The sequence below is a fragment of the Vicugna pacos genome, chromosome 18, assembly GCF_048564905.1.
Source record: "Vicugna pacos chromosome 18, VicPac4, whole genome shotgun sequence".
NCBI lineage: Eukaryota > Metazoa > Chordata > Mammalia > Artiodactyla > Camelidae > Vicugna > Vicugna pacos.
In genome coordinates this window covers 47,017,792-47,030,739 of record NC_133004.1, presented here as the reverse complement: position 1 = coordinate 47,030,739, position 12,948 = coordinate 47,017,792, and the positions used below count along the sequence as shown (strand labels likewise).

Below are 12,948 nucleotides of genomic sequence, written 5' to 3'. Positions count from 1 at the left end.
GTGCTTGGGGTCTCTCTGTGAAGACCCCGCACCCTGGCTGCCAGCACGGCCAGAGCTGCAGCACAAACATGCGGGGTTGGTAAGGGGCCCCAGGTCAGCTCTCCAGGCAACATTTAACGCACCGTCCACACGGTCGGTGCCTTGGCAAAGGCACAAACCAGTAGCTTTGCAGGGAACACTGCGGAAGAAAGAGAGTTCTGGCTCTGGGGCCGGAAGGAGAGGCCGGGGGCCCCGGACGCCCTGCTAGGTCGGGGCCCTCCTTCTCCAGACCGGCCGAGTCTCTGCTGTCTCGGGAGCCCAGCCCTGCCCATCCGGGGACACCAGCATGGCTGTGATGGGCACGTCCGCCCGGGGACAGGGCCGCGCACGCATCCAGGAAGATGCAGGCGCTGCACCTGTTCACCTGGTTGAGCTGCGGCTCTGGCTCCGCTCCCAACGCCCTTTTGTGACCCAGTTCCTCCCTGCCATCTGCAGACTCGGGGGCCGGGGAGAGCAGGCCCGAGGCATCACAGCCGTCCGGGCTCAGCTGCGTGCCGAGTGGGGAGGACAAGCTGTTGCTGGTCCAGCCCTAAGATGCCAGCGCTCAGGCTCCTTCTGCCAGGGGTTGAGGGTCCACTCTGGAGACAAAGCGGTTTCTGGGGTTCAACCCCAAGCATCTAAGTGGGGCCTCTCGGGGCACCTCCGCTCCCAAGACACAGCCCAGCACCTCGTCTGCGGGCTGACAGCCCCAGTGACCTCAGCGCCGAGCGGTGGCTCCACACCTCCCCCGCCTCACCGGCCCCAGTCGCGGGTCATCGAGACTGGACCCTGCCCTCGGCCCCCTCCTCACCACCACGATCTTCGTCCCTCCCACCTGTGTTAAGGCCAGAGCCTCAGCCTCTCCCACCCACCCCTCCCCATCACTGCCCACCCTTGTGGACCGTCAGGACAGCTTCCAGGAGAAGGCTCCACTGCCCACCAGCTGCTCCCCAGCTGTGCCCCAGCCGAAGGTCCTCCAGTTGGCACCAGCGGCATGCTAGCGGCCCCCGGCTGCCCCCACCCACCTCCAGCCTGCCCGGGCGCCGACCGTGCTGCGGGTGCAGGGCCCTCTTCATTTGATGTTGTCTCCCTGCCGGTGACCGCTCAGTTAACAAGGCGCGTGGCATCCTTCCACTTGGCAACCACAGTGCAGACACGGGGGCTCCCTGAGCCAGACCCAGGCTCACTGTGTCAGAAACACCTGCTCTGTCCTGCAAAGGGTCCCCCTAACCCAAAGCCCCAGAGCCCCTGACGACTCCAACCCAGAAGGAGGGGCACAACCGCCTGTCGCATCGACCAGGCCCTCAGCCCTCCAGGCAGCTGCCCCGAGAGGTCAGGCCACACGGCCCACCTGGGTCCCGTCCCTAGGACACCCCCAGGTCTCTCTGCAGACACTGTCCTCCAGCAGGACGAGGGCCAGGGAGCCCCTGCCGGGCTGACTCAGAAGCTCTCAGCAACTCGCCGTGGGTGGTCCCAGATGCATGGCGTGCCCGGGGTCTCCCACCAGCTGCTCCAGCCCCCGCGGCTTCCGCCTGCTGGGGTCTGTGTGCCAGCAGGGACAGGGGAGGGCCAGTCTCAGGTGGGACAACAGAAGGCTCTGCAGACGGATGGTGGTGAGGGCTGCACAAGAAGGTGAACGCGCTCACTGCCCCTGAACTGCGCACTTAGAATGGTTGAAACGGTAGATCGTATGCTACATGCATCTTGCCGCAATTTAAAGGACAGATTGTTCCACAAAGGCCCTGGCCACCGGAGTCCCGCCTGGCCTGCTCCCGTCCCTGCACCAGCTCAGCGGCAGGCGCCCCTCAGGGGTCACGCTGTGGGCTTCCAAGCACCCTGCTGTCCAGGGAGAGCGCCCCGTCACCCCAGTGCGCCTCCCTGCAGGGCCTGGGCTCGTCACAAGGCTGACGGCTCCCTGGGAAGATGGCCACACTGGGTGCCTTACCCCCAGGCCCCTGGCAGCCGACACCGGGGGGCCACTGGGGCCAGGGGGCCACAGCGGCGGACGGACACCGGCAGTGACCCAGACGGACACATGCGGCCACGTGTGGGTGCTGGGGACCACTCCCTCACGGGGACACCATGAGCCCTGGCACTTCCAGAGGGCCGGGCCCAAGAGCCCGAGGCCCGCCCAGTGGCCGGCCCAGAGCGAGGAGGGGCGCACGCGGGGACGGAGCCACCCTCGGTGGGCGGGGGCCTGGCACCCCGCATGCTGCCTCGTCAAGACGGCACGTCTGTTCGGACTTTCCCATTCCTCACGGCCAACGGCCTCCGCACGCTGCTTCTCCCTCCCAGGGTGCCAGGAATCTCATTCGGGACCAGGCAGGACCTCGGAATCCAGCAAATGCGTTCCACATCTGTCTCGTCTGGGAACGCCTCGCGCCGTGTGTGAAGACACCGGGGGAAACAAGATCCGGGAACGGCTGAGAATGGGAAGCGCGGGCCTCCGGGGGGCCGAGGGGTGTGAGGAGGATGGGGCTCGTGTGCTTTCTGGGGGGCCCATCCTCAGCTCCTTGTCCTGATTCTCGCACTCAGGAAATGAGGAGGAAGCCCTCGAGGAAAAGGCACTCGTCAGAATCCACACAAACCGTGGGGGGGGGGGCGGAACCATGCCTTTCTGAAGATGTCTCCGCGTCCCTGGTCTTATTCCAGCAAATAACGTTTCACTTGCACAGTTTTAAAAACTTCACTTTTTAGAAAGGCGTGCATCTCAGTGCAGAAGCCCCGAGCTCCCAGCCTCCGCCCTAGACGCCGGCCGCAGCAGCCCGGCAGGAACCCGCACATGCCACATATGCCGTTGGGGAGGACGGCAGAGAAGGCCCGAGTCACGGGCCAGTGCGATCGAGCCAGGAGGCAAGGTGGGAGGTCCTGCGTTGGGGACTCAGGGTGTCCACCTGCAGGTGGGTGTGGATGGGGTACCTCCGAGCTCAGGAGCGCCTGCAGGGCTTGGCTGGGAGCTGCCCCCGGCCCTGCAAAGGGTGGCTGAGGGGGGCTGGGGTGGAGGTCCGCCCGGCATGGGCCTGGGGCCTACAACAGGGGCTCGAAGAGGACAGGCCCCCAGAGGACGAGGCCGTATGGCGACGCGGAAGGAGACGGTCAGAGCCGGGACCCCTTGGACTCCTCTGACTGTCTCAGTGGACATCAGAGCTGCCCAGAACAGGGCCTGGGAGATTTCGGGTGTGGGAGCCCCTGGTGGGATCAGAGTGGAGCCGGACAGGAGCTGGGGGCCATCCAGACACCAGGCGGGGACTCGGACCCCTCTGAGATCCAGCAATCGTGCCCCCTGGTATTTACCCAAAAGGTCAGGGTGAAAGCTCACATCCCCACAAAAACCTGCACACGGGCGCTTACAGCAGCTTCCTTTACAATTGTCAAAGCCTGGGAGCAGCCGAGGTGTCCGGCAGGAGGCAACGGACAAGTGACAGCGGTCCGCTCAGACAGAACATGACTCAGCGGGAAAAAGCAAAAGCCATCAGGTCACGAAAAGCCACGGAGGAAGCTTACATGCGTATACGATTGAGTGAAAGAAGCCGGTGAGAAAAGGTTCCAACTACACAGCTTTCTGGAAAAGGCAAGAAAGACTGTGGCGGCAGCGAAAGGCCAGAGGCCAGGAGAGGCAGGGCTGAGCGGGTGGAGCAGAGACGGCTTCCACAGCAGGGAAGCTGCTCCGTGCGACACAGCAACTACTGACACAGTCACACACTGTCCAACCCACAGAACGAGGGCGCCGAGTGGACCCTGACGCGAACTGTGGACTCCGGGTGACTGACGTGTCCTGCAGGTTGTTCGAGTGTGACACACGCCCCATCTGGTGGGGGTGCTGATAGTGGGGGGGGGCTGCGAACCTAAAACTGCCCATAAAAAGTAAGTTCTCCAGTGGAAAGGCCTCCACTGAGATCCCACCGCTGCGGCCCGGCCAGGACAGAGGTCTGGGTCGCCCAGACGGGTGCACAGGGGTGCAGCGTGGCTCCCAGCCCAGCCCAGCTTCTGGGCAGGTGCTCCCCCTGCTTCCGCTCAGAAGGAAAGTGTATCTTCCTGCCACCTTCTGGCCTGAGACTGCTGTCCTTTGATACTGACGGTGGCCAGTGAGCCCTTTGCTGACTCCCTCGACAGGGAGGGACTGGCACCAGCATGGACACCCGACCGTCACTGCGGGGAGACGGAGACCAGGCTGACTGGCCTTGGGCCCCTCCCGGCAGGGCCCTCCCGGCTGAGCAGCGGAGGACGCAGCCCGATGGGCGGAGCGCCAGAAGAGGGCGGGAGGGTCTCAAGACAGGAGCAAACACCCCAGGCCCATGGGAGGCTCCTCAGGAGCTGTGACACTCAGGGCAGGATGGTGCTGGTCGTCTGGACAGCACAGAGTGGACGTCCAAACCCCCTGCCCAGAGTGCAGGGTGTGTGTGGTCTGGCTCCCCTAAGTTGGCACTGCCCCCTCCTGCCAGATCTGGGGAGCCCGGCCTCGTGCCCCTGTGTTTCTCCTGGTGCCCTTCCCCACCTTCTCCACCTGGAGAACTTCTACTCATATGTCAGTACCCGACCTACAGCTGCCCACCCACCATCACCTGGCCTTCCTGCTCCGGCCTGGCCCCTCTTCCACCCGGGACCCAGAGCGAGTCTGTGGCAAGTGGGCCGGACGACCCCTCCTCAACAAACACACAGCAAACCGCCCAGGGGCCGCACCCCTCCGCCCACTAGCCCTTGGCCTGGCACATGGTAGGGTGGGCTGACCCCAAAAGACCAGGACCCTGGGATCCGTGCAACCAGGCCAGAGGTGGTCTCTCTGAAAGTCCCCGAGACGACGGTGAACTCTGAACCCCCGCTGAGACGTAAGGGGGAGCAGCCAGCCCAGGCTGAGCCGGGAAGCCCCTGGCCAAAGGGCCACTTAGAGATCAGTTGTTGTGCATCTGCCTCAACGCCGTGGACATTCATAAAATGCACAAAAACGTGCAGAGAGGAGACAGAGCCAACCTCCGGTTTCCACGGCAAAGCCTCCCGTGTGGGAGCGCGCAGGAGGGAACAGCTCCAGTCCGGCTGCCCGCAGGCCAAGGGGGTTCTCGGGGTCATGGACTCGGACGTGGGGAGGGCGGCAGCAGAGGGCACCCGGGACCCAGATCTGGCCCGCCAACACCCTCCTCCCAGGGTCTTCCTGGAGGGAGTGGAGGTCCAGGGACTGAAGTGAGACTCTCCGTCCCCCCCCACCAGCCCCACACGCCCTCTCTCCCTGGGGGAGGCCCACCGGGGTCTGTCCTGCCAGGCGCAGCCAGGAACCCCTGCGGTCCCACCGCCAGTGACCGGGAGCCCCTGGGGCTACTGGGCGCTTTGGGCCTCCAGCAACCAGAAGACTCCCAGGAACGGCCAGCCCACCTCCGTCCCCGTGGGCTGCTGCAGGCCGAGGCCCCAGGGATGAGCGGCTCGGGCCCTGGAAGACCTCAGGTCCTTTCTGTCCTTGTGTCTGCTGGGCCCCAGGCTCACAGCCGCAGGCCTGCTCGCGTTGGCTGAGAGCACGTTCCGAGAGCTTTGGGTGGGGGTTGGGTGTCCGAGGGGCTGGCAGCTCCTAACAGCTTCTGAGACAGCTTGTGTGAGCACAAGCACCCGCAGACGAGGAGAGACCACCCCTGCACCCCGAGGCCTGGCCCAGATCCCTGGGGCTCACACGAACCCAGCTCTGCCCACCCAGTCAGGCCCCCAGAGGCTGGCAGGTGTTCCAGACTCCTCAGTGTCTGCAGGAGCCATTTCTCATGTCTGTGCAGGTGGGGTCTCCACCAGGCCCTCCGCACCTGGGGGGACAGCTCCCGGGGCCCTGTCACTGTGGCCCCAGAGCTCTGTCCCACGCCCGTCCACCCAGGACAGCAGAGGATGGACAGAGGCCCAGCACAGGGTGGGGGTGAGTGGCAGGGGTGACGGGGGCGCCCACACTCCCACCCCCCAAAGACGAGGAGGCCCCTGCACGACTGGGGAAACAACTCACTTCAGGTCCCACCTGGGGATGCAGGACTTGGCCAGTCCACACGCGGGGGAGCCAGGGGCCTGGTCCCCAGGACCGCGTGGCCTCTGCGTGTGTGCTGTGAGAGAGAGACCACAGAGCACCCAGCCCACCGCACCCCGCCCGCGTCCTCGCACCTGGGCCCGCACACGCAGCGCAGGGGGCCCTGCCTCGGCAGCCTCGGGGCCTGTCTGAAGGAACCTGCTCAGATCAGACCCGTTACTGTGCCAGACTCTTCCACCGGGTCCTCTCAAGGAGTTGAGGCTGACGCCGCGGACTTCATCCCCACGCGTGGGGCGGGTTCTGCCCTCGTACCAGACTCCTCACCCGGAGTGTCTACCGGTGGGACAGCCACAGCCCACGCCGGCCCCTAACCGTCCGCGCTGACGCCCCCCAGCTGACTCCCAGGGTCAATCTGACGTGCCCGCTGGTCTCCCAGCCCCGCCTGCACCATGGCCTCAGGGTGTCTGTTTCAGATGTGGCCGGTGATGGCTCCTGGCCACTCGGGAAACAGAGGTCGGTCGCAGGAGTCTCTGAGTGTGTGATGCCGTGAGCCCCAGGGCCCCACCGTGACTTACGAGTTTGGCTGATCACAGAGGAAAAGGGGGAAAACTCCAAGTTGCCAAGGAGACCACTTCAAATACATTTTACAGTGTTGTGAAAAGCGTACCTTCCGAGAGGGTTGGGTTACACTCTCGGGCCTGTAAATCTGCCCCCACCCCACGGCGGGTGGGCCCTCGGCCACACAGCCGAACTCCCTCCACAGAAGCAGCGGTGGTCTCCGTCTCCCAGTCGCTCTCTGTAGGCCCCCAGGAAAACTCTGTGCAGGAAGCGTCGGGGCCCCTGGAGAGGTGCCGCCCCGCCCCACCCAGCACCTCCTCCTGGGGGCTCCACGGTAGGGTGTGGAGTTCGAGATTCTCTGCTCACAACACAAGACCTTAAAGCCGTGGCACCAGGTACTCCCTGGAAGGCGGAGACTGAAAACGGCTCTAACAGCGTTTAATGGGTGAGCTAGAGTGATGCCTGGCCCCGGAGCCCAGCCTGCCCGTCACATGCAGGAAACACAGGAAGCAGCGCTCACCCCACTTACACTGCTCTACACACGAGCAGGATGCTTGGACACACCCCCCACACACACACACAGCGAAGGCCCAGAACACTCAGAGCAAGGGTGCAGGCGCCAGCGGGACGCGGGAGTGAGAGGTGCAGCCGCCTCTCAGATCGGCCACTTGCTCTCCGTGTGTCCTTGGGGGAAGGTCGGCCCCAGAGGACACTGCGGGGCCCTTCACAGGTGTGGGCAGGCCGCATGATCCCTGCGGGGCTCACACAGCACCTGACTTGCCCAAAGTTCCAAGACACCAGCTCCGTTACCACAACTGTACATAACTGGTCATCCCTGAGTTCTGTGAGGACTCCTGCTGACCTACCTTCACAGTTCTACCAATTTCCTACCGTGGCCTTGGACACGGCTGGGAGGTGGCCTTGGCCCCAGAGAATAACAGACAATTGTCTGTGTTGGTCAGAGCTACCCACTCTCTCAACTTCAAGACCATTAAAACTGAGGCTGTAAACTCAAGGGTTTGCACGAGTCTGCAGAGCCCGCGGGCGAGGCGAGGGGGCTGGGTGAGGACTGGGGTAAACTGGGAAGCACATCGTACCCTGGGCAGCCACCTCCCAGGACCAGCCGGCTGAGGCCAGGCCCAGATACGTACAGAGAAAGATCCCGACTTCTATGTGAAATATCCTTAATTCAAATGTTTTCTATTAAAGAAAAAACCTACACCGTGCAGGCCAGTGCAAACCCCACCCCCTTGTCCAGCGGCAGCCTTGGCGGCGTTTGGAGACTGTGAGTAACCTCCTGCTGGAATGTCTTCCAGAAACCACAGGCCAGGTCCTGGTTATCTCCGCAGACTTGCAGGAGGATCTAAGGCTAAGACACAGACCTCAAGGGACCACGTTCTCTCAAAGTCCTGCAAGGAAAGCCCCAGAAAAGTTGAGTCAAGCCCCGGCCGTCACTCCAAGCGTTCTCTTCTGGGGGGCCAGGCGGGAGCCTTTGTTCAGGGACCTCTCAAGGTCACAGGCGGGCCGGGAGCTGAGCCTCTCAGGTCTGCAGAGCGGAGGCCTCACTGGCAAGAATCACAATTTCTCCTGTCTGTGCTTTTTTGCTTTCTTTCAAGAAACATTATTGTTGGATGAGTCACCCACCCAAGGACAGGAATGCTGCCCGAGGACCCCTCCGCGCGGTTCCTGCAGGAAGCCCCCGCCCGTGAGGCTCAGGTGCAGGGTCCACCCCTGCCGCGGCCTGCACAGCCCGCCCCTCACTCAGCCACCACCTCCAGGATTCTCCCGCCCAGGCTCAATGCCGGGATGTGACCAAGTTCCCGGTTCCCAAACGCGCACTGTGAAGCTCTGTGCCCGCCCCTGTCAAGACCTTCCCGGGGCCTCGCACACCCCCTCCGGCCCTCGGTCTCCCCTCCTGCGCTGGTTCTCCAGCCAACTCCAATGCCTTTCAGACCTTTCCCACGAGAAGGGCAGGCGCGGAGCGGGGAGAACTCCAGGTACCCTCTTTGGGGAGGAGCTCCCGCGGGAGCTCCCCGTCACTGTGGAATCCGCGGTCACAGGGAGGGGCTTCATCTGTTCCTGGACCACGGCTCGGAGGTGGGTGAGAGCCCCATCTCACTGACATCAGCAGCCTGGGATTTGCTCCTGTTGTTTTAAACCAGGAAAGTGGCTCCACGTCCGGTGACGCTGGCTGAACGTCACCAGGGTTGGGCCTTTGTCACTTCCTTTCTCCACATCAACCCCAAGGTTGGCCCTGCGCTCTGGATGGCACAGTGACCCTCTTGGCTGCCGTGGCCACAGCCTGAATGGGCATTTCAGCCGCGGTGGCCACTTGAGCCGCACCAGACTCTGCCCTCCCTCCGACGGCAAACACGCAGCTGAAGCATGTGCTCTACCAAGCACGCGGCATAAATTCTTCCCGCCGAGAGGACCAGGGGAGTGGGAAATGCGCCAAGCTCACATACTTTCGGGTCTGTGTAATGGGGAGGGTTCCCACGGCAGGGCGGCCACTCATTCATTCCGGGGCTGCCGCAGCTCTGCCTCTGGGGACCACGGCCCAGGCGCAGCCCCGGGGGTGACGCGCCGGCCATGCAGCTGCTCGCCCCCATCAGTGACAGGCTGAGCGTGGCCGTCACGGATTACGGCCTGGAGCCAGCTGTCACCGCCGCGGTGGGGGCTGGAGGTCGGGAACAGTGACTCATGCGTGTCCAGGTGGAAGAACCTGGCACTGATCTGTAAACGTTTAATTCGAGACCATCGCAGATTTGCATGCAGTTGTAAGAAACAGCACAGAGAGATCCCATGTGCCCTAGATTCACGCGTCCCTCCCAGTGAGGACGCCTGCAAAGCTGCAAAGAGCTAAGCATGCCTCCCACCGGGTTAGAACTCAGGACGCCCCCCTACCCCGTATCCGGCCCCGCCTCCACCTGCACACCCTGGAGCAGTCTGTGACGTCTGCACGTGTGTGGGCTGAGGGCCGGGCCGACACCACTTCCAGGAGGAGATCCTTCAATGGTCAAGGGTTAGGACACACGGGGGATAGGGTAGGTGCAAGGCTGCGTCCGCATAGCCAGCTGGGCTTGGGCACGGCTGGTCCCCAGGGGACGGGGCGTGTGGACGAGACTCCGCCCCAGGCCCAGGGCGGCCCCCGGGCCCCCGCGCCGGACTCACCTCCGTGATGATGAAGAAGTCGTCCCCAGGCTCCCCCTGGACCACAATCCTCTCTCCGTCTTCAAACTGCGCGGGTTCCAGGGCGTCGGCCACGGTCAGGCGCTCCCACTTCTCCAGGGACTCTGCAGCGGGGGCGGGGGAGTCAGGGGCCGGCTCCCACCCTGACGGCCCCTGAAAACACCCAACAGCCAGCCCGGGGGTGGGGTGAGCCTCTGCTATGTCACAGGGATGAACAAAACGGAAAGAGGGGGCACCCGGGTACTTTCACAAGTGAGCTGAGCCCAGGGCACTCACAGCGCGTGCCGCGCCCTCAGCCGGGATGCAGAACCCAGAGCGGACCTCACCCACGTCCCTGACTCGACGTGAGTTACAGGCACCAGGCGCTGCGCTGCGTCAGCTCAGCACAAGATGCTTCTGCCGTCTTCAGAAGAGCAGAGCTGCCTGTATGTCACGACCACGAAGCACGAGGTCTGCCAAGGGGTGAAGTAACCCAGAGGCCAAGCGACTCCTGTCCCAGGTCCGCGAGCACGGCACTGCTCTCACGTTGTGACCCTGAGCCACCCACCACCTTCCACTGCTTTAGGTCAGAATGCTTACTTCCAACGGCTAGTTTAAGGCCTGCGAGTTCTCGCCCTACCCTCTCTCAGGCTTCCCCTCCCCGGGGCGTCCACTCCTGCTTTTATAAGAAATTAACAACCAACTGATTAGCTGTTTCTTTTTGACCAAAGAAACTTTTCTGTCCTATACTCATCAGATGCCCTTATGTGGGTCAGCTGCTAAAAATACAAAGCAAAGCACTATTTTAGATCCAGGTTGGGAGGGGACGTCTCTGCTTGAAAACTCCTGCCAGAGCCATGCATTGAAAAGACATGTTTTGCACCCCAGGGCCGGGGCGGCTGCTGAGAGGGGAGCCCCTGCCAGCAGCTGGTCCACAGCTTCCTGAAGAGGGGCCGCCAGGGACAGGAGCTGCCCTGTGAGCCGGACCCCAGGAGGCTGGCATGGCCCCCTCGTGACAGCGAGGCAGGTGGCCTCAGAGGGGATGACGGTCTGCGTAGGGAGGAGTCAGGCTGCACACGTGTGGCTGCTGGCTGGTCCCTCCCCGGGCAAGGGCCGGCATCCGCTGTTATGACGTCGGGGCCAGGAGGTTTGTGTCCTTGCTGGGATCTGCGGGGTTTCCTGCCACACTCGAAACCTGGGACATTCCAGGCCCAAGAGTCACAGCTTCCTCCCCAGCCATGTGAATTGGGAGAACTGTCAGACGGCGCATGGGCCCCAGTTTCTCAGGGGTCTTAAGCCACACCAAGCAGGGGCCTTTGGGGCATTTTTATGCGATCAGAGCCCATCCCTGGCTCCGGGTGCGGGCAGTCAGCCCTGCGAGGAAAAGCAGCCGGCCGGCCGGGGGGCCCGCTCCCAACGCTGTCCTTCCCGAGGGTCCTCCGCCTGCCGGGGAAGTGGTGGGAACCGTGCAGAAGGAACGTAGGGCACATCCCGAAGTTGCTCCCGGTCATCCGGCCGAGGAGTCCAGGGAGGACGCGGACCTTTGGGTCCTGCCTCACGGCTGTGACCCTCCTCCAGGGAGACCCGCTCTCCTGCCTGGAGGCCCACGGTCTGCTTTTTCTTTTGGAAGTTGGGTCAGGCGAGCCCCCTGCACTGCCTCCACTGCCTCCCCGGGCAGGAGGTGCCGGGCAGCCGTCCTGCCCAGGACCGCGCCCTGCTTCCTTTCCAGGCCCCTCACAGTGCCCCTCCACGTCACTGACTCCACACAGGCATGTCCAGTGTTTTTGTAATTTGGGGAAAGGATAATCAGAAAAGTAGAATCAACACCACAGCCGACATCTGTCCTGAACAAACTGCAGGACCACGCCGTCACGCCTGCTCAGAGCCACTCTTTAGAGACAGAACTCCTGCTAAGGTCGAGGCCCCTTCCTGTCGGCCCATTTCTCTCCCTCCCCACAGGCTCCGACTATAAAGGGTTCGGTGGAGTTTTTTTAATTATTATCCTAAAGGCTCTGGCAGGCTTCCTCTCCGCGGGTGGCCTCCGCGATCACTGTGACGTGGCTTCGTAAACACACCGCGGCGCTGCCAGCGCTGTGCAGAGACGCTTTCCGTTTGTGCCGATTTCCGTTTGGAGACCTTGTCCTGCGCTTTATCGGAGTATAAACCTGCGCCACGCAAACATCCCTTCCTGCGACGACAGACTTCAGGCTGTTCCCACTGTCTTGTCATTGCAGAAATCGCTGGGATGAGCGTCCACGCCGTGTCTCTACAGCATTTCCTTCACAGGCAAAGATGCAGAGTCTGGAGCGTCTGCTGCGCCGGTCCTACCCCTGCGATCCCCGATTTATCCCCCAAGGTTGCCAGCAGCCTTGTTTTGGTCCTGATCTGCCTTCCTGGCTCCTCCAGCGTCCGTTTGACTTCCTCCGTACCCGCTCTGCGGCCTCCGCGCTCCTGTCTCAGGAGCCGTGCTCTTACTTTCTCTGCTGGGATTTCATCCTGGCTGGCCTGCCCGGCCGCCCTGGCGGGCCCCTCCACCTGCTCAGGCAGATGGGAGGGCCCCTCCCCTCTGAGCTGCAGTTTGAGGGACCAGCGGAGAGCCGCTCCCGTGTCCCACCACCCAGGCTGCAGAGGTGGACAGGGAGAGCTCAGCTGGGAAGTGGCTGCTCTGTGCCGGGCAGCAGCCAGGGTCCCACCAGGCTCCCCGATGTGGGCAGGGGTCCAGTCCCGCGCCTTCATCCGCGAGCGTTGTCAGCCCCCGGCCGTGGATACCCTCGCCCCCCCGAGCTGCACCTGTTTCCTCTTCCTCCCTCCTCAGAGGTTCTTGGGAAAGGAGCATGGGCTCCCTCGTCAGCTGCACCCAGAAGTCCGGCCGGGGGCCGCTGCCGGGGAGCTCCTGCTGGACGGTCATTTCTCGCAGTTCCCAGAGCCTCAGCGCGTCATTGCCACTCACTTCCCGAAGCGGGTCTCCTCCTGTGGTGCGCAGCTGCCAGACTCACACAATCACACACATGGTCACAGCCCAGCTGATTAAAATTAAATAAAACGAAAATCCGCCCGTGCTCGGCGCAGACATAGAACCTCTCCATCATTCCAGCAGCTCTGAGGCCAGGCTGGTCCCAAGCAGCACGAAGCCGCCGCGAACGTCACAGCAACTTCAAAACACTGAAAACGTCTGTTGGAGAGAACCTTGTTGAGCTCCGGAAAGTCAGTGGAAACGC

At 63.2% G+C, this 12,948-nt stretch overlaps 1 protein-coding gene across 4 annotated transcripts in view; it reads right to left on the bottom strand.

The window, feature by feature from the left end:
* PRKAR1B (protein kinase cAMP-dependent type I regulatory subunit beta) overlaps nt 1-12,948 on the bottom strand; it is a 92,800-nt gene that overhangs the window by 6,438 nt on the left and 73,414 nt on the right. For 3 of the 4 annotated variants that reach the window (XM_072943508.1, XM_072943506.1, XM_072943507.1), the window contains one exon: nt 9,734-9,855. In XM_072943508.1, coding sequence (XP_072799609.1) covers nt 9,734-9,855 — 122 coding nt within the window. Of the gene's footprint in view, nt 1-5,946; nt 7,972-9,733; nt 9,856-12,948 lie in introns of those variants that run through there. The other variant, XM_072943509.1, reaches the window with a different exon arrangement.